The sequence below is a fragment of the Nycticebus coucang genome, chromosome 9, assembly GCF_027406575.1.
Source record: "Nycticebus coucang isolate mNycCou1 chromosome 9, mNycCou1.pri, whole genome shotgun sequence".
Taxonomy (NCBI): domain Eukaryota; kingdom Metazoa; phylum Chordata; class Mammalia; order Primates; family Lorisidae; genus Nycticebus; species Nycticebus coucang.
This window is the reverse complement of record NC_069788.1, coordinates 21,638,238-21,664,249: the sequence shown is the minus strand read 5'-3', so window position 1 is coordinate 21,664,249 and position 26,012 is coordinate 21,638,238. Positions and strand designations below refer to the sequence as shown.

General features: G+C 37.3%; 1 protein-coding gene across 2 annotated transcripts in view; it reads right to left on the bottom strand.

Moving 5' to 3' along the window:
• Positions 1-26,012, bottom strand: part of KHDRBS2 (KH RNA binding domain containing, signal transduction associated 2) — a 577,858-nt gene that overhangs the window by 191,508 nt on the left and 360,338 nt on the right. For both annotated transcript variants that reach the window (XR_008382612.1, XM_053603566.1), the window contains exon 5: positions 4,860-4,987. Coding sequence is in view for 1 of the 2 variants with exons in the window: in XM_053603566.1 (XP_053459541.1) it covers positions 4,860-4,987 (128 nt within the window). In the remaining variant the exon portion in view is untranslated. The remainder of the gene's footprint in view (positions 1-4,859; positions 4,988-26,012) is intronic.

The following is a 26,012-nucleotide window of genomic DNA, read 5'->3' as shown; positions in this document are numbered from 1 at the left end:
TCAGGGTACAACACAGCTGAAAATAGCCCCTTCTCCATTATCATGGTGATATACAGAGGCATCTATCAAAAAGGATGTACGCAGTAGAAACCAATTTACCTTCACGGGGCCTCCAGGCACCTATCTGAGTCCTCGTAAGCAAAATGAGGCCCATCCAGGCTTTCCAGGTGTATTCCTGGCTTCCCGTACCCACCAGCACTCCTCCACTCTCAGAAGTGTCCTTGTGTGTGTGATAAATTACGTGTTCACCCTGCTCTAAATTATATTCATAAGTCTTGGACCTACCACTAAATAACCATGGATAAGTACTATAACTACCTAACCCTGAGGTGTATTTTTTCCCCTAATGAGTTAAATGCAGATTTCTCAATCTATAACAATTATTCCTGTCCACAAATTATATGATGCTTGCATCAAACCTGATTTCTCTCCATTCCTTCATCGACTGACTACCAGACACATCCCTAGCAAACCTATCCTCTGAACCTTGACTCCTTAACACCTATGAGGTCTGACAATTAAGTTTGAGAACTCATCCTAGGAGAAGGGCTACATACCTTATTGTTGAATATGACTTGGGTCACCTTGGAAGTACTCCCTTTGGGAAGCTATGCCATTGACGCCAGAGCCTAGTCTGCCCTTTTAAGCCCTTTTTCTAGGATAAGTTTTTGAGCTTAATTGTCTGACCTTGTCTACACTACATTCCTTCCTTGGATTATTAACCTTGTTTCTCCCTCCTCCAACTTAAGTCAAAATTCATGTCACCTGTTTTAGGATACTGCCCTTGGCTAAATACACACCACAGTAGTCTTTTCACTGTTCTTCTGGCTTCTTGAAAGATTGTTTTCCATGTTTAATTCTTTTCCTTCTTCCTGCTCATTCCTGAACTGCGTGTAATCAATCTAGTGGTTCGTACTTTCACTGCTCTGTTGAAAACACTCTTTGCTGAGATCACGGGTAGTCTACCAACGTCCAAATCCACTAGAATCTTTTACATCCCCATGTGAGCGCACCTCCCCTATCGTATTTAAGGTGTGAATTAATATCTGGAAAATGTTTCTTTGGACTTTTATGACCCTGCTTTTTTCCTCTTTTCCTCTTCCTTCTTTCTTACTCCTCAGCCTCTTGCAGGGCGCCTGTTCCTGAACTCATTGTGGAATCTTGGTGTCCCCAATATCTGCCCTGGATCTTCTCTCTTCCTCTCATGGTTGCCCCTGCAGTCCCTGACTCTATTAATGGACATTTGTTTCCTTCCTACCATAATGTTATATCTTGGTTTGTGTTTCTTATGTCAGAAATTCCCTAATTTCCCTGCATATTATTTACTTGATGATCTTTTAAAAATTCCATATTCCAGCCCATATCCAAGGCCAACTAAACCACAGTCTCTGCAGGCAGACAGCCCAAGTGATTCAATCATACTGGCTAACTGGGAACCACTGCCTTATACTTGTGTTCCTCACCTCATGTAAGCATCTTGGCGAGCCTGTCATGTAGGCAGTTCTAAGCTATTCTTTAAGTTCAGAAACCAAGGCACAGAGAGTACAAGTCAACTGCCCAAGGTCACACTAGCAATCCATAGAGATAGGATTAATTACAGGAATAGTTATAATTCATCATTTAACTTGAGCCTTGACCTAATCTGGGTTGATAATATCATCAATCTCTTATGAGGGTGGGCACTAGAGAGTTATCTTTGTCTTGGGCCACACTTCCCTAAAATTTAAATTGGCATTAATTCCTCAATACTTTAACCTCTAATTTGGTCTTATCTGTCTACACTCCAGGTGCTGTTGAGTTCTGTCTGTCTTGGATAATAGACTTGTCTTCTCCTGGGCTCTCCTGCCATAAGTCAGTCTCTCTCTCTAGCCCTTCTCCTTCTCCATCTCTCTCTCAACCACTCCAACTGTTCGGCATTCCCACAGTGATGGCAGCATATTCCTTCTTAGAAACAAATATGATTACTTGACTTTTAACAAACTTCATTTGTTCTAATTATTAGTTCTCTGTTCAGTAAACAAAACCCTTCAAAATTTGCCTGCAATGTTTCATTTTCCACTTCTTGCTCTCAGTGCAGCATGCAGTGCTGATATGTGTGAGAGATGTCATATATTTTCATTTTTCAATTATGTAAAATGCATCATTATTATTATAACAGATACAGTGCTTTGTTCTCTGGTATGCATTATAATTGGAAGATTAGAGAGTTATAGATATGTTTATTGAAATGTAAATTATTTTAATTAAATACATTTCAACAAATTATTATAGCATTTTAAAATATTCTAGGCACCATCCTTTTGCATATAAGCGTAAATGAATAACTTCATAAGCTAATACTTTCATAAATATGTACAAATTAGCATCTATTAACTCATGTTTTCCAAAGTTTTCTTATCAAAATGATTTTGTTTTATGAAGCTATTGCCTTATTCATTTTTAATTACAGATACATTTCATCATGTTGTTTGAAAAAGATGATAACAAAGGTTCTGTTCCATTTACTTTTATTAATGTTAGTAACGATAATGATATCAGTATAGCATTGGAAGTAAAATTTAATTTCCAATTAAAATTACTTCAATTATTTTTTCTTTTCATGTATGTAGTATCACATCTGTAGAACATATATGATATGAAATAGCAAAAGGTTTCAATAAAATTTTTCTTCTAAGAAGATATGTAAAAATCTAGATCATTTAAAGAATCAGCAGTATTCTTTATTCAAGTACTAAACAGATTAAAATTTTTGAATAAGGGCATGACATTAAAGGGTTGACATTAAAATCTTATATGCATTTAGTAAGTTTCACCTGTACCCATTCTAAGATGCACTGTAGATGTGGCCCCACCCATAACCCTCCCTCCACCAAAACCTCCCGCCTCCCTTCCCCTCCCTTGGCCCTTTCTTTCCCCATAGTCTTGTGCTATAGTTGGGTTATAGCCTTCATGTGAAAGCTATAATTTAGCTTCATAGCAGAGCTGCAGAATACAAATGCCTACATACAGTAACTAAGAAAATGCCATGAAGGCTACGTTGAACAGTTTGATGAGAATATTTCAGATTATATATGAAACCCGCACATTGTACCCCTCGATTGCACTAATGTACACAGCTATGATTTAACAATAAAAAAAAATTAAAAAAAATAAATAAATAAAATCTTATATGGACCATTCAAATATGGCAAATGCAATATTCTATTAAGGAACATTAATAACACAAGGTAATCTATTCATGTAGTGATTTGTAACATCAAATACAGATTTATGCATTATTTTTTTCTAAATGATCCCAATTTCAAAGAATAAAGAACAGAAAGTTTATGTTCTTTCATTGGGCATTCTAAATGTACACTTAGGATAAACCACATAAAATTGCTAAAATTGGCATTTTTTGAACTACACAAGTGGCAATTTCATGTGACTTAACCCTTTTGATTAAATCCAATAAAGATGACTTGCAATGATATCATTGCAAAATCCATCAGGATGAGGCTACAAATGTGCAAAAATGCTGTTTAAAAATGACAGCATTGCTTTATGTCACACTAATTCTTTGCAATAAGCAAGTGATCCGAATGTTACAGAGCTCCTTTTTTCATTGTATAAAGATAATATAATTATAATCTCTGGATTGAACATATTCGGAAATTTTGCTTTTAGCTAAATCTAATTTCCAGAATCACCACATTTTACCTACAATAAGTTATTTCCTTGATATTTTATTTGGAAAGTTATCATTCTTCACTTTTTTCCTACCAAGTGTGTAAATTTTTGAAATATTTATGATTTAAATGTCAAGAACAGTGGTCATGTTGACAGTGGTGGTTGAAATATTTGGAATATAATTTAAGAAACAAATTGAATCTGCAAAATATCTTAGCATCTCTTAAAATAATTTCTTTGTGATATATGAAATAATATTCTAGATCTATGTTCTTTAGAGATTTAAAGGCCAACTATAATAGGGTGAAGAGAATGATTGAATCCCACAGTCACCGTGTGAAGGCTATGAATATTTCTTACTTTACCTTTTTGAAAAACAGTACCTTCTATTGAAAGCTTAACAAATTCAGTATTCAGAACAAAACAAATTTTAATACAGAAAGATTCCAATTTCTTTGCAAAGTGAGTAGAACCAAATAAAGACTTCTCTGATTGTCAAGGGCAGGGCATTACTAAGTGAAATGTATCTGAATTTTAAATATCCTTACCATCGGCAATGCAAGCAGTGTCCTTCTGCCTTTGGGGGCTGATGGTCCATGTATCATCTACATTTATCTCTGATTCTCTCTCTGTTTCTGTCTCTCTTCCTATTACATTGCCTGGCAAACTACGTCAATTCATGGGCCACTTAAGGCACAAACTTTATAGTTTTCTCTCCACACAAGATTATCAGGGTTCAAAGAGGTAAATGGTTGTATGGTTTGTGCTTCCTAATCTTAGGGAAAGAACAAGAAAGTAAAAAAATCCCAGGTTTGCTGCCTTAGTTTCTAAATCTAATTTCCAGAATTGACACCCTTATTTTGCAAGACTAGTTATTAAAAGAATTCATAGTTAATAGTATAAATAATGAATTCTGGAATCAGACTGCCTATGTGTCCTTAGGTGAATCCCATAAGCCTATCTGTACATCACTTTCTCACCTATAAATAGTAGATATCTCTTAGTATGGAGGATTTGATGAGCTAATATATGTAAAGCTCTCACATGTCGCATATGCATTCATCATTATTGTTTTTGTTGTGGTGATGGTGATCATTGCGGATGTTGTTTATTCCTAGCTGTGATCCTTAATGACACAGGCCTGGCATCTTCTTTAACTGTTGATTTATTTACAGAAAGAACAAATGTACCTTGAAGGTGTTGTGGGAGCTATTCTGAGCCCTCTGCCTCTAATACCTCTGCCACGACCAGAGTCCTCTGAGCCATTTAAATAAGATAATTCACGCAGTTGTTCCTGACGAATTTCATCATTATAGTCCTAGAAGAAAAAAAAAACAACACAATTTGATGAGTTAAAAATGACATGTTAGTTCTTAGAGCTGAATAAAAACTACAATGCTATAAATAAAAATATACATTTTCATTTCTTTTCTGGAGCCTTGTATATAAAAATCTAAAATGATTTTAACAAGTATATATACTTTAAATTCCTATTATTACATACAGAAATTAAAGTTGCTTATTTTATAAAGGAATTACTCAGCAGGAAATCAGATTTTATTTGCTAAGATATTGCTAGAAAAAGGAAGATGGCAAAAGAGAACAAGAATTTGGAAAGTACCAGGGTCATTATTGTTAACAGGAGAATTACTAAAAAACAACTTTACTTGGATGAATGTGTGTAGATTATGAATGAATACGCAATATTCAAATCGCTCCCCATGCAGCCATAAAGGGGCAATCCCAAGGCTCAGCATATACAATATATAGTGAGCATGGATTAAAATCAGTAAGAACTACAATTGTGGGTCAGCTGCAAATGACTGGTACTTTGTGAAATCCGACCAAACAACCTGATGGGCGTCACGAAACACAAGGATTTTCTATGTGTTCAAGCAGTGGCCTACTGCAACGTGGGAGCCCCAATAGAAAGAACCCTTCATGACAACCAGACACTAAGTCAAAGTCAAGGAGACTGTCTTTATCCTTCAAACATGTGGAAATGTATCATTTCACTAGGACCCCAAAGTGGATCTGAATCATAAAAGATGAATAACACCTGCAGAAAACAAGTGCCAAGTGCCTGTCTTACCTGTTCCTCCCTTTACCAACACGCACACACACACACACACACACAGAGTTAAAAAATACAAAATTGAATAACTGGTAATTTGCATCAAATGAACAATCTAATTAATTATTTTTCTCTAAACATATGTTTAAGTGAAATCAACCTGGCAGATTTTCGAGTGGTGGAGAGGGGTCTAGGAATTGAGATTAGAAACATCTGTAGAGGGCAGGTCAACAGACGATGTTTGAGGCTTAGCTGTGGGACCAAAAATCAAGTGTCATTATCATCTGCACCAAGTGGTGCCCAGTGTAGCTTTGCATAGATGTGGCGTATGAATTTAAAATGAAGACCAAGACGATGTACAGTCACCCACACAGCTGTGTCTAGAGAACAGCAGGTATGCAGCCAGCCTACAAGGATTTCTAATGCACAGCTTCACTCTGCAAGCTTTAGAAACAGCCTGGATTACAAGCAAAAGTGCTACTCACTCCACAGCATTTATTTTATTTTTTATTGTTAGTATGTTGCTTTCATGTTTATCATCTTCAGCAACTGATTATAGTGATAATAGACTCAATGCAGTTAGCTGACAGAAAAGCCACATGGTAGAAAATTATAGTTTCTAACAACTCATATATTATTCAATTTCTACCCCCTAATTTTCACATTCAAGCAATGACTAAATTTAAGAACAAACATGTCTATTATTTTATTAGAATCAGGGATTATAATGAATTGCCACGACTGAGTAAACTGACCAGGTGCCGTTGAAATGAATCATTAATCCCGTCATTTTCTCATTTAATATCACCAGTTTTAGGGGAGATTCTTGTAGCTTCCTCTCTGAGGACAACTTACGCACATTCAGGGTAAGGTAAGGTAATTCACTTGTGAATTATAGAAAAAGGTGGATGGATTCTGATTCTTGGCAACACTGATGCCTGACATAAAAATTAACAAATTGCAGATGAATTTGACATATGCAAAAATGTACCTTAGAGCGTAAATGTTTTTAAAGGCCAAATCAGACAGTGTAAGGAAGGAGGTGTGGTTGCATTCATTGTATAATCATAAGCTCAGAAGAGGGAAGAGGAGAAAATATCGAGGGGTGAGGGGGCTGAGTAGGACACTGAGGAAGGTCAGAGGGGAAGAGGAAGGGGGAACAGACTAATCAGACCAGGTGATAGAATGATCCAATTATTCAGGGCTTCCTGCATCCATATACCCCTAGAGAGTTGCCACCACACTGACTCTGGGGTTGGCCTTGTGATTTGCCTTAACTAAAACAATAAAAGAAAAGGTGACAAAAGCAGAGATTTGAAGAGTGCTTGTATATTGCAGTTGTCCTTCCTGTCTCTGGAAACTCTTATGCTGCTGGGTGAAGATGCCCAGGCCAGCTTTCTGGGATGGGACACCATGTGGCCAGAGACTACTGTCATCCCTCCCTTCTCTGCTATCCCATCCAAGTCATCTGACATGTGAGTGAGACCATCCTAGGCCATCCAGTCCCGGTCAAACTGGTGAAGACCAAAAAAATCAACCTGGCTAAGCCTGGAACCAGGAGAAGTAAGATAATAAATTGGCGCCTTACACCACTCAATATTGTGGTGGTTTGTTCTTTGCCAAAGCTAACAAATGCAGGGGGGACAGCAGCATGGAACACGAGAGATTATTTCAGAAGTGTATTTCAGCACCCTCTCTCCAGCTCGCGATCTCTTTCTCAGGGCAGGTATAGCCTTAGTTGAAGGTGAATATATCTGAATGTCATAGTCTGGTATCCTTGCAGTTTGAATTATCCATTTAAATTTTTTTGTTCAGAGTCCATGCTCACCAATTCAAGTGCACTGGAATTCAGCTTCCAGATAGAAATCTGCTAACATGGAAAGAATTTGCTGATCTTATTAACATGAATATTGGACACTGCAGATTAAAGTAATTCTTAGTGTAAGCAAAACAAATTCTATTAATATAATACTGAGTTTTTTTATGAGCTTAGCTAGAGAACTCTGCTTGAAGAAATAAGTCATTGTCCAGAATTGTGGTGGCCAAGATAATACAGATGAGTTACTACAGGTGTAATTGACCGAGAACCCTGCTCACTATGCTCTGAAATCCTGTTGTCCCAAAGGCCATGCTACCTAAGAGCTCCACCCAGCTAGTGACTGAATGTTGTTAGACGCTAAAATAGATCATTCTTGGAGGTAAAGGACTTTTCTAACTCGGCTCAAGGTTTACCAGTGTTGCTGAACTTCTCGTACAGTTTCATTTCACCAGGGCAATTTAGAGGGTTCCCACCTCTCTTTCTTTGGGGTCAGATATTGTAGTGTGAGGGTTCTCCAGCCTTCCTCAGCTCCCTTTTCTTTCTTTCTCTCTCTCTTTTTTTTTTTTTTGTCACAGGAGTATCTCCCTAACATAATTCTTAAATATTTAATCACATTTTGGCATCTGCTTATTGGAAGACTCAAACAAACATACCAAGTGCTGACAAAATCAAGATCACAAAACTGAGAGCTTTTGTGAATCCATTTAGGTTAATGATGGTTGAGTTTATTCTTTTCAACATACCTTATATGATAAAGGGTCATCTTAATGATTCGTATCTGGGTTGAGGGACTAAATCTGAGCGTCATCTGAACATATTTATGAAGTATGAAGATGGCATAATAGCACAATGATGTACCATGGATGAAAATTTTTTAATAATAATATTAATGCAAATTTATATCACTGATGATAATTAGTGGATTCATTAATTGCAATATTTGCATCATTAAATGTTCAATGATCAAGATTTTTAAATAAATTCACGTTTTCCTGATTAGTGAACCAAAAGATACAAGCCACTTGACTTACAGCTATGAGGCATACATATGAGGGTTTCAAATAAATATGCAGAAGAAAAATAATTTACATGTCTAAATGTAGGGATAGTTAAAACCCTAAATATTCTCTAGACTGACTTTATCCTGTGCATTATTTTTATAAAATATGTAACTTTCTAAACCTCAAGGTCTATGATTTTATATTTTACTGCTTATTTCCAATCCATTATTAAACATGGATGTAACTTTGAACTAATCTTTCATAATTAATAGATGAATCTAGCTAAAGCTAGAACATGTCTTTGATTATTTAAATATTGAATGCGTTGCTAATGCTTCTGTTATCTATAAACTTAAAGATACAAGTAAATAAAATATTTCAAGTTTATTTTGGAAATGTTATCAGAAATATATCCTATATTAGTTCACCAGAGTAGTATTAAGTTCTATGATTCTGAAGTTATTCAATAAATTATACACTGAATGGATTGTTATAGTTTTATAACATTTATAATTTTAATGTGCAATTCATTATACTAATATACATATTCATTGAAAAGCAAAATTATAAGTTCAGATGCAGGAAAGATGATATTTACTTATTTGTTTATTTATTTATTTACTTTGGAGATAGGGCCTTGCTCTGTCACGTAGGTTGGAGTGCAGTGGTATGATCACAGTTCACTGAAGTCTTGAAATTCTGAGCTTAAGTGACCCTCCTGCCTCAGCCAGAGGCTAGGAGGATTATGAATTTGTACCACTATGCCTGGTGAAAACTTATATTTATGTGATATGGTTTGGTACTATTTTATTACTTTAATATTAAAACACCTTTAGGAAGTATAGAGAAAGAGATAGACAAATATTTATTTATGTGAATAAATGCAAAAGGACAAAGAAAGGAAAAGCTATTGCAATTCAGGATTAAAAATGAAAAAATTCATTTTCAATTATTAAAAATAAATGCACATTAAAAGATAAATTAATACATGTATTCAATTTATTTAAATATTGGAAAACTACAAAATATAAAAGGGCTACCCATAATATGAAGACAATCGTCTTCTTGTAAAAAAAATTAAAATCATACCTATGAATACATTTTAATATTATATTAGAGAGGATTTCAAATTTTGGGGATTTCACACTTCAAGTAGTAAAGAATGATTTATTCTTTTAGGATAGGCCCACTGTAAATAAAACTTACACACACTAAAAATACTCCTTGACTTGTAAGATGAGTCATAAAGTTGCTGATTAGTTAGACCTGCAGCTTTGGTTTCAGACAGAAAGAATTAATGGTGTACCTTTAATCAGTGGTTCTCAACCTTCCTAACGCCGTGAACCCTTTAATATAGTTCCTGTGGGTCGTGACTCACAGGTTGAGAATCGCTGCTTTAAATGAATCTATCGAGGCTTAAATAACATAGGAATATCATACATATTTTTAAAATTGAGCCAAATATGATTTTTCTATAACATCCAAGATGTTTGCATTTTTGCTACCAAAATGCATTTTTAAAATTTGCTAGTCAAAATAATAACAAAGATGTGCATAGTATTTTTTATATGGCCCTTTTTCCTGGATGAAGCAAATTCACCCTATAAAACAATTTCCATGAAATTCACGAGAGCTCCTTTTTGCCTCTCTGACGAGGCCCTCCCACAGTGACGGCATATGGTGGAAACAGTATACAAAAAAGCTCGGAGCAGACAGATGTTTGGATGTTCCTAGAAACAACTTATACACACAGTCTGCATACTTAATGTATACGCGTAATTTCCCAGTTACATACACTCATGTCCATCTGCTATGATGGCTTTTTGCCCAAATACAAATTGGAAAGATTATTTCACTTGCATATAGATGCCAGGTGATGCCAGGTGTAGACAAGGTACCTGGAGGCACAGCGAGGGACCATTTTCCTGCCAGACTCCCTCCTCGGAGGCTCCAGTGGGCCCTGGTGCTGCACATTTAAAACTGTGATTATAACCACTGGTAACATGTGAACGTATACTCGGCTGTCGCGATGCCAAGACCGGCAGACAACATCAGGGAAAATGAAACGTAGTCTATTGCTCTCCTGGGCCACGACAAAGAGACCTGGCCCAGGTCTCTTTCCTCAGCCTCTACAAGCAGTTGGGTGAGGTCACTTTAACCCGAGTAATAAACAAAAGGTGCAGGAGGCATCGGGTCCTGTGCCAATATCAGAACTGCAAGTAACTAATTTAGATTGGTCAGGAAACTACGTCATAAACTAGTGCTGATGGATATTGTTTAGCAAAGCAGTGTAGGCTATTAGAAGATAACATCTCTAAGCCCAAACAGGGTGAGTTTTAATCAGCCCAGACTTGGGACCAGAAAAATCTCATTATCAAAATGTAGTCAAAGAGCAGTCAATTAAGATTTATTAAGAATCTGCTCAGTGCATGACTCTGCATAAGTTTCACATAAAGGCTTTAAAACACATTCATCAAAGCATGTTGAATATCACAAAGTCAAAATATTGTGGACTTTGCATCATAAACTGCTAGTGATGGTAAATTTCTGTCACTGAAGAATGTTTTCTCTTTTTTCTCATTATTCAAGCCATACTGCCCACTATGCAGAAATCACCAGAGAATCAGATACCATTGATACATATTTTATGTCGATATTTTGCAGGAGTGTTGGAAAAGCATACTTTCTGTCTTGTTTTATTTGACTTTATTAAACATTGGCCACTACATAGGTTGGTTAAGAGCAAAGACCTCTTGAATGAGCAATAATGGACTTATGTATTTGGTGTTGTACTTTTACCCTGCCTCCCCTAGAAAATCAGCCACAACTTCAGGGTAGATTCAAGGTGGTAGGAAAATGTTTAGATACTAAGTGATGGAGTGGAGCTGTTATTCTAACATCACCATCTCCATTTATCTAGGTAAAGTCAAAATGACTCCATTTCCTTTTGCAAATTTTCTTGGAAAATTATTATGTATATGACACAGGAGCTTTATTACATTTGAAGTCAAAATAGGCAGTGATTCGATACTTTGGCATATAATCTACCTTAATTTACAAGTACATAAAACTCACTCTTGATTAACCCAGAATTGATAGTTCTTGGTTATTGATCCAATGGGCCCAAATTCTTAGACAAGAAACCGTCATGTAAGGGTACACTGAAAGGATAGTGTGCAAATTCTGGGCATAAAAAGGATGGTAGGATGTGGCTTACCTGGGTGACTTTTTATCAATAACCTTGCAATTCCAGGTCTGCCTCTGGACATGGAAATTTTATTTATTTACGACGGCAATGCGTCTAACCTGTGAGATTTTTAAAAGTATCTAAAGGCATTTTGCAAACATCGATCATCCTTTTATATATTCAATGTATTTCTGAGCAGTGGAAGTAAGTGGCAGGCCCTGATGCAGGCGCCGGGGACAGAGGGCAAAAGCCCCTGGCCCAGGGCAACTTAAGTGATTGTAGATAACTGGATCCTTACACCTGTTCACAGAAGGTAGTGGTGACTCTGACACAGAAAATGAGCGAGGGGAAAGCAGGAGTAAGAGCCACCCAGCGAGGGCGAAGGGTGTTAAGTTAGAGTTCCAGCTTCTTCAGGAAAGTAAGGACAATCTGATTTAAAAACAAAACTTTAGTTCCATGGTTAACCGAAGACATGGACTTGTAAAATATGAGTACAATATTTTACGAGTACAATATTTTATGAGTGAAACAAGTATTTAGAAAAAATGTGCCAAAACATGATGTGGACATTCTCAAAGAACTTTTATTATGAAATAAATTAGAATTGCCAAATGAAGGGAAGACAGATGTAGATGCAGAAGACCCGGGCACATGTCCTTTACTCCCCTCCTTGCTTCTTGGTCTTCTGCTTTAATCGTGACCATCTATGGAACTGTTCCACCGGACTTCCCTTTCATAATTTACTGAGGACCTTGAATGGACCGCAAATGGTATGTGTCTGTGGGATGCATACTCAGCTTCCAAATGAGTACCCCTCTTTCTGGAAGGGGCAGGCATCTCGGCAGGGATGACCTGGATTCTTTGCTCTAGTGGGACCCTGCCAGAGCAGGTGACACAACTGGGCTCTCCTCTGAAGGTGGGTGTGACATCTCACCAATCTCAGGCTTCCCCCAAGATACCCTATTCCCCTGGACCACCTACAAAGCTCTTCTCAAGAGCATTGAACCAGGGAGCAGCTGAATTCAGCTTCTGAATCATGAAGTAGATGAATCAGGGAGCCCCATTCCATCCTCCATACAATGACAGACGTAGCAGGTAGCCAGAATCACTTCAAATTCAATTCTGCATGTTGTAGAAGAGCTTTACTACAAGTAGTCATTACATGTTCTCTGTAACTGTGGGAATTACGGTTCTTTTCTAAGTCTTCTTTCACGTCTTAGATCTCCTCACTTCCCAAAGCTATATCTTAAACAGCAACCATAATTCCTGTTCTCTGGGAATCACTCCCTATAAGGTACTTGAAGACCATTCAGCTCCCTGCTAAACTGCTGTGTCTGCAAGTTCCTTCACCGAGGATGTGGGAGAAGACCATGGTATCAAATATTCACATGCAGGTCCCAATCTTTCCCCAACACCTTTCTTTATTAATTTTTTAAATTTATTCTGAAAAGTCTGACTGGGAGAAGGTAATAATTTAATTGTTCTATGAAGACCATGCTCTATGGCCCACTGACATTATTTCCATCCTCTGTGATTAATAGTATAACTTTGATTCTTTTGCATCCCAAGGAGAGAAATGATAGGATCTCAAGAAGTGGAGATCAGCTAAAGGAACTTCCCTTTCAAACAATGTCTGGACACTACTCACAACACTCTGGTCCTTTGCTTGCAGGTGGGATTCTTGTATTGTTCTAAAGATCTAGCACAGCTCACGTTGCTCAGCACTGGGGACAGAGAACTGGGTTTCTATTGAACTGGTGAACATATCTCAGCATGCAAAGACCAAGAAGCGAGCACGTGAGTGCTCTTTTATTGCCTTCCATAGTGAAGAAATACATTAAATATATTAACATCATATACATTAAATAAAACAAATAAGCTTGTTTGTTTATATACGTGTTCTATATGCTGAGAATACAGTAAGCAACACAACCTTCATCGTGCTTACATCGAAATGTAGATAAGGACTAAAATATCAATATTAGTAAGTTCACTTAGGATACTAATAATGCTATGAAAAGAAAAGGAACAGGGCCATATGACTGAGTGAGCAGGGAAGCTAGTTTAGATAGTATGTGAGCCATAATCCCCCTAAACAGGCAATATATGAACAAAGACCCAAATTAAAAGGAGTGTTCCACGCCAGGATCTGCCTCACTAGTCTTCCAGGTAGACAGAAAGCAAAGGTATTAAGCCAGGAAGGAGCTAAATCTTTTCAAGAAGGTTTAGAGCAGTGGTTCTCAACCTGTGGGTCGCAACTTCTTTGTAACAATGAAAATACATCGCGGCATTAGAAAGGTTGAGAACCAGTGGTTTAGAGAATCCCAGTGCAAGTATATCAAGAATTTAATGAGGAAGGGAGAAACTGGTATAGACAGTAGCCAGGAGTTGGATCACGGTGGTTCTCCATGGCTTTCTTCTGTGTATAATAGAGGCTTAAGGAGTATTTACAATGGACAACACAATAAGCAGTTTTATATCTTTAAAGGAATGTTCTGGCTGTTGTGAGCAAATGAATTGAAGAAGGACATGTGTACAAACCAGGAGAGGAGCTGAGACGCTCTGTGTAACCGCAGTGAGCACACAGTCTATTGCAGTGATCTTTGCTATCACCGTGGAGCGCTGTGGACAAGAAGAACCATTTCATAATCGTGGGCGTTTCTGGAAGTAGAACTGGCAGAGACTGCTGAGATTGCTGAAAGATTAGGTATGGATGGGAAAAGTGGACTTAAAGGCACCTCCTAGATTACTGGTTTGTGTTACTGGTTCAATGGTGGTACTAAGCCTGGACTGGGAGGAGAGCAAACGGTAAGCGCTCTCTGGTCTCTCTCTATTCTTAAAAGTGAAGCAAATATTATTCATAAACAATGAACCGTTTTAAATTGGACATGTGGACTCGCGTTCACATGTGGCGCGATTTCTCCCTTCTACAGTAACCTGTCTTCTGAGTAGACACGAGTATCTTCAAGAACCCTGCTTATAAGAAAAAAATAACAAAAAAGACCAAAGTCATAGACTGTTAATCATAAAAAGGAAAATAGATACCTTTGCTTGAAGGCATCTAGGGATCAAAAAGAGAGAGAGGGGAACTTGGCACTTAACAGATGGGGAAGAACAACCCGTCACACTTTTTCCTTGTATAAGGCCATGAAAGGTGATACTGTTAGGAAATGGTTAATAATACAATTTTTCTCAAGCATTTTAAGCAGGATTTCTTCTCAAGGGAATGAGTCCTCTCAGAAAGAATTGGAAGGATCACTCTCAGGAATGTGGGTGATGAATTGGAATAGAGGGATCTCAGTCTGTTCCACAGAAATCCAATTCCTGCAGAGACCTATCAGAGCAGTCGGACAGCAGATGATGAAGTTGGGAATGAGGGAAGACCTCAAGTTTCACTCTTAACCAGTTTTCTCCTTTTGAACAAGTCACTTTTGGCTTTATTTACATAACCTGAACATAGGGAGGTGGTTGTAATGATGCAACTAAATTTTTCCCAAGGTTCCTCTGTAAGATTTTCTGACAAAGAAAGTTTCTGTGGATATCAGGAGGAAGGCAGGCTTCGGAATTTTCACTTTATTGAGGTAGAATCAAAATACAAATGATCAGAGCTCTATGTAAACACGGAAATATGACTGTATGAACATTTATATAATAACTTATTCACAAACTTCCACTCAAATAACAATTGGCTTTCTCTGCCAATTCATTTTATGTATTTCATTTCTATAAAGTCAATGAGAGAGACAAAAAGAGTATTTTTAAAAATAGACTTAAAATATACTATCAGCAAACCCCTTTGCAGAAAAACAATGTTTTAGAGGGTTTTGTGCTTTGGTTTGCTGTGCCAGCTCTCACGCTTGTCCAGAATGCGAATTGTGATTAGAGTCTTGGGGCCATAGTGTCAGTACAGGGCTGTGTGGTTATTACACACCTCAGCTGTACTCAAGCATTCAGTAAGACACAGAAGCCATTCGCCGGCTGTCTGTCACACTATCTTGGATGTTGCTTCCAAAGCACAAGTAAATATAGAGCAGAGCTATGATCTCTGTCCCATCTCACCATCCAGATAATTTACAGCCTAGAAACACATACCCAGATTTTTCATTCCTAATTATCAACAACATTCTTCCAGGAGATTTGATTTTCACAAATTTCTAAAACATTTGATTTGCAATGTAAAAACAACAGTGTGATACCATTATGTTCCTGCAGGAATTTGGAAACTGCAGAACCCTGACCCCATCACATATCGGTGAAGATGTGGGAACTCTCCTTGACGGCTAGTGAGACTTCAAAATGACACAGCCACTTTGGAAGACAGTTTGACAGTTTGTTACAGAACTAAACACACTTTTGCCACATGATCCAGCAATCATGCTCCTTGGTATTTACCCAAATGAGCAGAAAACTTAATGCACATAATAATCTATACATGAATGTTTATAAGCAGCGTTGTTCATAATTGTCAAAACTTGGTAGCAACCAAGGTGTCTTTCAATACGTGAATGGATAAATAAACCATGGTGCCTTCAGCTAATGAGCAGTTAGTTACCAATAAAAACAAAGGAGCTTGTACATAAACCATGGAAAAACATGGAGGACATTTAAAGGCATATCACTAGATGAAAGAAGATCTGAAAAGGCTGCACACTGTATAATTCCAAATATACAGATGACATCCTGGAAAAGGACAAGCTACAGAGACAATGCTGGGTAAGTTATTTCCCTTGGCTAAGAGGAAGATGGAATGACTAAGTGAAACCAGTATGATATTACAATGGTGGATAAATGACATGCATGTATATTTGTCCCAACTCATAAAATGCACAACAGCAAGAGTAAACCTTAATGTAAACCATGAACTTTGGGCACTCATAATGTGTAAATGTACTTACTGATTGTAGAAACTCTACCTTTGTGGTTCAAGGTGTCAAGAGTGGGGAAGGCTGGGGCAGGCAGTGGATGTATGGGAAATCTCTTTACCCTTTTCTCAATTTTGTTGTGAACTTGAAATTAATCTAAAAATAAATCTTATTGAAAATCAATTAAGATATGATTTTGATAGCATGATGTTATACAATAAAGATCATTTCAATCAATGGAAACAACCTATATAAGCTTAAAGAAACCATGGTGCTAAGCAAATACCTCTTTGCTCATCCTCAGGAGGCCACTGAGGCTTCCTCCATATGCACTGTGATCTCCAAGGAATCCCTGCCTGTGTCAGCACTGACCGAATTGATCTTCAAGGACCCTGGCGAATGACAAAGGCTTGGAGGGTTATTACCTCCACTTATGGACTCGGGGGTTAGATGATGAATGTGAGGCAAATCCAAGCAGGGGTTTTGTGGTAGAAAACAGTTCCAATGCCTTCCATTTTCTCCTCTTTATATCAGTTAGGTTCTTCTTTTATTTGTTTTCTCTTGTTCTAACATACTGTTAGACTAGACCTATTTTGAAATCAAGCATGCTGGAATCAAAGGAGCATAGGAGATACGTGAACCAGACCTTCAAGTCCTTACTGCCCAGACATTCTAAGGGATAAACTGCATTCCCCCCAAATTCATAAGTTAAAGCCATAACCTCCAATATGATAGTATTCAGACATGGGGCCTTTGGGAAGACATTAGTTAAATGTAGTTAGGAGGGTGGAATCTTCATCATGGGATTAGTGTTTTTATAAGGAAAGACACCAAAGTCAACCCCCCTCCTCTCTCTTTCATCTTTCTCTCCCCGCCCTCCAGTGCAAGACTGTTTATAATCAGACACACACCCACCCCACGGAAGCACAGGGAGAAGGCAGCCACCCGCAAGCTAGGAGAGTGCCCTCCCCTGACCCCAGCATGCTGGCACTCTGATCTCCAACTTCCAGCTTCTGGAATTTTGAGAAATACATTTCTATTGTTTGAGCCGCCCAGTCCATAGTACTCCATAAGGGCAGCCTGAGCTGACTGAGTCACTGTGCTCTTTCTGAGCACAGGAAAGGCAACCACAGCATATCACATCATCCCTGTTGTAAACTGGTATGACTGCTGCTACACTTGCTGGTGGGGTATGCCGTGGGTTTGAATGCGGGTAAAATGTGTGCATTCGAGCTGTTTGACTAACGAATTGGGATTGCATACGAGAATGAGATAGATAAGGAAGATGCTTTGGAGGTCCAAAGACAGGAATTCTGAGCTTTCATTTTGAGTCTGTCTGTGTGGCATTACAAAAATCACCACCTCCACCTCCCCGCCTTTTTTAAAATCTCTGTTACCTATTTTCTTATCTCTATATTGAGTTAAATAAAACCTGACCCCCACTTCTGGAGATCTGAAGACAATTCAAACCATACAGTGAGCCTCTAAGGGAACGCATGCTATCCTCACACATGTACATTAGCATGCATATGTGACTCTGTAGTGTACATGCATGGGCACATGATTACACAAAATAGAAGGAAAATGAAAGCAAGGGAAGGATCAGGGAAATAGAAAAGCTTCATGGCGGCGTCTGTGGCTCAGTGAGTAGGGTGCCGGCCCCATATACCGAGGGTGGCGGGTTCAAACCCGGCCCCGGCCAAACTGCAACCAAAAAATAGCCGGGCGTTGTGGCGGGCGCCTGTAGTCCCAGCTGCTCGGGAGGCTGAGGCAGGAGAATCGCTTAAGCCCAGGAGTTGGAGGTTGCTGTGAGCTGTGTGAGGCCACGGCACCCTACCGAGGGCCATAAAGTGAGACTCTGTCTCTACAAAAAAAAAAAAAGAAAAGCTGCATCCACAGCTGCCTAGGGTCCATGTGAAATATGTGGTTGAGAAACAATTTTTCAAAAATATCAAAGACATCCAAACAAGTCAGAAAAAGGGTTAGTAAGAGCACCCAAAGTTGGCTACAGGCCTGAGACAAAATGGGTTTGAGCATCTCACATTATAACGAAATGGGCAGTAAATGACACGTACCATAGTCATTTGTCAACACCTCGGAAATTGTCTGTGCAGAGCTGGATGAGAACTAAATTCTACCGTGTGATTAGATGAAACTGAAATGTCAAAAGCATCTGTGAAAACCAGCAGGCTCACAAAGATCCTGTTTTCCCCTTTAGCTCTGATGGTCTGGCTACTTTTCTGTGTAACTTCTATTCATAAAAACATGATTACGATATGATATTTCATTTCTTCCTTCTAAAAGGTGTATTTTGTTTAACTTCATTTCAAATTATTTCTGGCCATGTTCACTGATATAAAATCTAAGAAAAAAGAAATAAATAACCACCAAACCATCACACATCTCGAGTTTTTAAAACATTTGGCGTACTGAAGCAGAAAGAGAAAACCTGCCCTCCCTGTGTGGGAAACGGGGAGATCTAGTATTTCAGATGCAGCGCCCCCATCACTTGGTGTCTCAGAGACGCAGAGGAGAGAAATATCCCCGCAGTACCTTTATCTCCTCTTTTACAATTCTAAGAGTGGTGTGAAAAAAAATCTATTTTTATATATTTTGAGTTACACAAAAATCAATTTCTACCTTTTTTCTTTTTAAAGATACATGACCCCGAGAGCTTAAAGTAGATAAATACACATGATTGCAGCATTACTATACAATGGTAATCAGATTGTTTAATTTCATGATTAAAATGTTTTTAGGCACCATGCCAATTGTTAGAAGAGTTAAGTTTTAAAATTGCAAGTTAAAATTAACTGTATTGGTCTTTGGAGAGATCCTATGATGTGAATAGGATGATGTGGTACCATTGCCGAGGTCAGAGTCATGGACACTTATCTGTGTAGCTCAGTATAAAGTGCTTAACCTCCTAGGACCAAATTTTCATATTTATGAAATGGAATTAATCATAGTAATAAGCACAATAGTATTGCTGGTGGGAGGATTAAATAAATCAACATATGTAAATTGTCAAGAAGGTGTCTAGCACACACTGAGCTATTACAGTCTCCATGGGGATTATAGAATCACTTTCTCTGAGATACCACTTACTTGACACAATAAGGCAGCTTGGTTCCATCAATCTTATTTTATTTATAAAGAATTTTAGCTAAAAAAGGGAAACCTAAAGTGCTAAACATGTGTTTTGTCCAGCATTTTTCTCAAGTGGTACAGAATCTTTGAACTAGAGTAAGTAATGAAATATTTAAAAATGTATTTTTGGCTACTGATCCTTGGAAGGTTAAGATCTAGGGTGAGAATATGTTACAGAGGCAAACTCTGATTTGATGGATTCAGGAAGATTCATATCAACTTAGGGCTGTTTCTTTCTATAATATATTTAACCATCAGTCAAGTCCAAAGCTATTCTTTTTTTTTTTTTGTAGAGACAGAGTCTCACTGTACCGCCCTCGGGTAGAGTGCCGTGGCGTCACACGGCTCACAGCAACCTCTAACTCTTGGGTCTATGTGAGTCTCTTGCCTCAGCCTCCCAAGCAGCTGGGACTACAGGCGCCCGCCACAACGCCCGGCTATTTTTCAAGGTTTCAATCCTAAATAAGTCTGTAGTCAGGTATATTTAGACTTAGTGATCATAATATCTCTGCCACGAAACGAAGGTCTAAGGAGACCAACAACAGAAAAATACCGACCTAAAGGAAGGTTTTATAGAGGTGTGGCTGGAGAGAAAGCCAAGTGAAATATAAGAAAACAGGAAACTCAAACAGGCCACTTCTTAAAGGCAAAAATTAATATAATGTCAACATTAGTGAAAACTGATGCAGGGAAAGGAGGCAGGAGCATTATATATTTCATTTTTTTAATAAAAATGAAACTAAAAAAGTAAACAACAGTTTAAAAGAAAAAATATTCAAGACCAAAGTTTTAAATTGAATTCATTTCGGAGAGATTATGCAAAAGAAGGAAATGTAAAACTTAGTAGTTAATTATTAAACATCAGGAATCTCGCTTTCAATTGGGAAATAAGTAACACAAGTCACAGTTGCAAGACATATATTTTTACATGTTCCTATCGTTTCCAGGGTCTTGTCTTCAGAATAAATGCTAAATTGTACCCATCTGCACGTGTTCTTATAACACTTATCTACTAGGTAATTTCTCTCACAATTTTAGATGAAGAGTATATTCTATTAACTCCCAAGTTTCATTAAATACACATTAAAGCAGCCCTCTTTATTAATTTTCTTTCAATATGTGGGTGAATATCTTAGCAAATTATATTGGAGTTTGGTTGGCAACATTCCTAGAATTTTTAAATTGTTACTGTATTTTTTTTTTTTAAGTGTAAAAGCAATAACTGCTCAGCAGAGCAAGCAATGTGAGGCAAAGATAATTTCTTTAAAGTTAATAATCTTTTTACAACACCTCTCCCACATAGTAAAATAGAATGGCCTTTATCATATTTTTACTTTTTCTATTGTTTTTCCCCATATGTTTAAAACAAAATTGTTTGTAGCCTCTGGTGAAGGCTGGGAACTTCTTGATGAGCTCCTCCACAACTTCTACTGAAACGTCATGGGATTAACCACGCAAGACTTTCTGGGAGATCTCATGTTGCAGTTTAAATATTTTGAGGCAACCATTTGATGCTTAGAAATCTGCCGCACTGAATTTTTGTGCAAGTATTTTAGCAACTTCTTGAATCATCGCTCCAGAGATTCGGCATTCACTGCCTCATTTGTTTCAAGCAGCTTAATGTGGCTTCACTGAGTCAGGGAAGGAAGTTTTCCTCCTTTTCAGCTGCAGGTTTCTGCTTTCTTTACCATCTCTCCCCAAGGACTCACATTGGTGTTTTTAGATGTTGCAAACTGTGGTCTTGCTAATATCGAAATGTTCCCCTGTCTGTCTTTGTCTGCTGCTTTCAGACAATGTAGAAGATCAACTTTTTCCTTCAGTGTCAGCTCTTTGAGTTGTTTCCGTGGGGCCATTGTATCTTGAAGTATCACAAGAAGGGAAAAACAAGCACCACATGAACTCAGGACTTAACTTGATTAACTGTAAAATCTTTCAGTAATTGTAGGATGTACTTAGAACTTAGACCAGTCCTTCACCTTGAGAAAATCTTCTACAACATATGATAAACAGCAGGATACTAGGCCTGATCCAACACATGGTGATATTAAAACATGAAGGTAATATTCAAATAAGAAAAAACAACTTATATTAAAGATAAATAATACGACTAAGGGGCAAAGCCCTTACCTTCTACCCCTTGGCATAGAGTGGACTCAACTGATCAAGTTATAGAGAGAAAATAAATATTATGTGTTACAGCCCAAGTGGTCAAGATACAACTTACAGGGGTAGTTAATATGCAGAGGTCAGTCTTGCATTGAATATGTGTGGTACTTATCTGGTCTGTAAAGCTGGGCCAACTTAAAGAGGTGGTCAATGTAGGCAGGTAGTCAACTATGACGGTTCTACTGTATTCATTTTATATTATGAATATCAATTTTAAACTATGATGAACATTATGATGTTTTAAAATCTAACATTGGTCTTTGGATTTTATATATGATACTCCTTATATTTATTTTTATCATGGCATCGATAAATATGTCTAGTCAGATAAATTTGTCTAGCATTTTATTTATAAAATCTAGAATTTTTGGATTGCATTAAAATACTGGAAAAAATAAGATTTATATTTTATTATATTCTATTTAATGTTATATATTTAAATGTAAACTTTAGTCATTTTAAAATGTATTAATTTACTAATTTCTTAATTCCAAGTACACAAAAACATATTGTTATATATCATCATCATTAGTGGTAGTTATAAAAAATACGTGATAACCTAAAACTTGGAATTTTGTAGTTAAACTTAAATATTCTTACATTTCTTTTTTAATTGAGTGATAACGACATTTATTTGGTATTTATTGACTGCTTATAATTTATCAGCACAGGATTTAGGAACAAAATAAATTGACAAAGATTCTTGCCTGCATTAAGCTAACATTTTCCTAAAAAAAATAAAATAAAAAAACAAAGTTAACATTTTCCTGGTAGAGGAGTGATAGATAACAAATAAAAAAGTAAAATACATGTCAGGTGATGATATGTGTTGTGTTTAAAAATGTGTAACAGGGAAGGGAAATGCTAGAGAAGGTGGCAGGGAATGACTAGTAAGCGCCATCTGACATGGGTGAATGTGGAGATGGGGTGAGAGCTTCATGGGAAGGGAGCAGGAGCAGCAGAGGTGGGTTCTCAGGGGGAGTGCGCATGCCACATTGGTAACGCACATGGAACCAGCATGGTGGGGAAGCCATTGCTCTTTACTCCAAGTGAATGAGCATTCATAGAAAGTTTAAGTAGAGGAATTACATGGCATGATGCATGCTTTAAAAGGGTCACTAGGAATGTTGTTAGGCATTGGCAGTGGGCAGGAGGGAGGTCTGGTGCATCAGACAGAGCACTTACTAGGCAATTGTAATAACCTATGTCTGATGACCTAGTAACATGGTACCCAAACAAAGCAAACACATGACAATAAACCCAACCAAGGAGGAAAGACTTTTCTATGTATCCAGTAACCACTCACCTTTATCCCCACGTATTTGGAATTAACTTACTCTCCTTAGCTCTGCACTGGTGGTTGGGTAGGGTGGTCAGACTTAATAGGACAAATTCATTAAAACCAAGGGCATAAAGTTGGCTTCAGTTTAAAAACGATTAATATGAACGTTAAGCCATTTAATTCTTTCGCTTTAATGACCATCTTTTTTACAGCGTGGTGCCTCAAAAATGTAGTCTTGTAATTGAACTGGTTGATATTAATACTTACAAAATTAGCTAAGACTTTTACTAAGATTTTCAACAAAAGGTGAAATAACAGTTGAATGGATGCTCCATTTCATAGGCATAGACATTGTGCTGTGGTTTGCAAAATGTTTTCAATCAGTGTGTAATAGTGATTATATTATCCAACTTACATTGTTGTATGGACAAGCTACCATTTTTGAAAAGAAAAATTAAGATTCAGAATTACTACCACAAGGTGTTGGAAGTAATAATTCACTGATCTGCAAAAATATATTAAGGAAATACTTTGTGTCAGTAATGGACAGGATCTCTTACAAAGATACATAAAATATTCTAATTTCAGAAAATTAGGATATTTTATACACCCCTGTGGTTTTGTGGGTAATAACATTTATAATGAAGATGAGCACACAGATAATAATAATGTGGACCATTTATTAAAGGTGGTCCCCAGTGTCATGCTGTGATAGTGCAGTGGTTAGTACTCTGCCCTGTGGAGTATTTACTGAGTATTAACCATGTGCCAGGCATTGTGTTTTGCATAAATCATGTCTCCAGTGTCCACATACATATAAAATAGGTAGTAATACTAGTGACATTTTAAAAATGAGGAAACAGACACTGAAATTAAATGCGTACCTATAATTATGCAGGGATTAAAAACAATTATGAAAATGCATTTATATAGAAATAACTATAAAAAAGTTTTAGAATGGTTATATACAAGTATTGTGGATTTATGGAGGAAGGCCCAAGAGGGGATGTAAGAAATCAGCAGAGGAAGGGAGTAAGATACGGGTAGGATTCTGGATCATGGAACAGAAGTCAAAGTATGATGGAAGGAATATGTGCAAAGGGGCAATGCATTTTTTTTCTTTATAAAAGGAAATGTGTAGGATTATGAATCATGGCTGGATGGTGCGTAGGAGTGGGTGAGCTTAGAAGGGTAAGAAAATGAGCTTGGTAGGTAGTTTGGAAGCAAATTGTGAAAGCACCACTCTCAGGCATTTGAAATTGATCACATAGGCAAGTGGATTACTAAGGGTTTTTAAGAAGAGTGATTCGGAAAAATCATGGATTGAAAAAGAGTAGAATTCTCTCCTAAGCTAGTTAAATTCATAACATGCTGGAATATGGAAAGCAAGAACGGGCAGTTCAGAGTGCAATATGGGAGGGATTAAACCAAGGAGGAGGGCCCTGTCTGGCAGGTGTTCAAATCCCAATTCCAGCTTTCAAAGGGATGCAGCAAACTGGGGTACACTTTGGGCCAGGGATAGTCTGTAGGCATCTTAGTGAGCAGCAGTGATTTAGGGTTATTGGCTGTGGAAATTCTTGGTTTCAAGTAGCTTTAGGACAGGTATTGAATTTGTGGGTTTGAAACTTAGGAGAGAATTTGTAGCAAGAATTTTTGGTGCCATCAGCCAGTGGGTGAGGGCCAGAGCCAGGAGAATGAAAGATGCCATTTGGAAAGATAAGCTTAAAAGAGAATGAAGCAAATGGGTCACAGACTAAACATCATTTCCTGGATTTCTTAGTTTTATTCTTTTTTAAAGATGTTCGCTGAAGTGTGGGTAGAGTGCAAAATTATGGAACAGATTTAAAACAAGTCTCTGGCTTTCTGATTTTATTCCCTACTTCCACTATCCTTAGCAACCATTATCGAGTGCTTTTTCTAGGACCAGTGTCTGGTTGACATCATGTAATTCAGAAGAAACTGTCTAAGATTAGGAACATGGCCAGCTTTATATTAATGACTTTGTCAGTGAACAGCCAGGGGAACAGGAAAATTTACTTACATTTTCAGAGACAATAATAACAAGAACAACAAAATAATAATAACAACAGTAATAAAATATGATCCTCTTGTGAGGTTGTTTGAGAATAAATGATAATAAGTAAAAAGTACTAGGTTGGCACATGTTTATATACCTATTTTACGAAAATTATGGCATATTTATGATAAGCTAAGACTTGAGAGTATTATTGACAAGCAGTCATTTTTAATTTCCAGAAACAAACAAAAAAAATCTAAATGATAAAGCATCCCACCAAACATACAGTCCTATCAATTTTAGTCATTAAAAATTGACAAGTACCCTGAACTAGCTACCGGCAAGTTCAGAAATGTGGTGCTTGTTACCCAGAGCATTTTTAAACAGAGATTAAAAACCTTCTCTTTCTACTAAGTCTCCAAGCCAACTATCTTGGGGCTATTACTCATTTAAATATACATGTGCATATGCATATATACAAACACACACACACATTTAAAAACATTCTCCAACATCACAAGTAACATTTCCTTAAGTGCCTAAAGAATTGAGTGTCTAAATTCTTCAATCTAGTTCTTGAATACTCTAAAAATTTGGTTGCCTAAGGGAATCCTGTAACTACATTCATAATCCATCACTTTGAAAACACAGGTTGACTCAACACACAATAAATGAATGAAAGAGTGTTATAATGCATAATACCATATAATGTGCATCTGTTGCACAGCGGAGGGAAAACACAAGGATGAGATATTTATTTAAAACCTAATAGCTGAGTTTTTCAA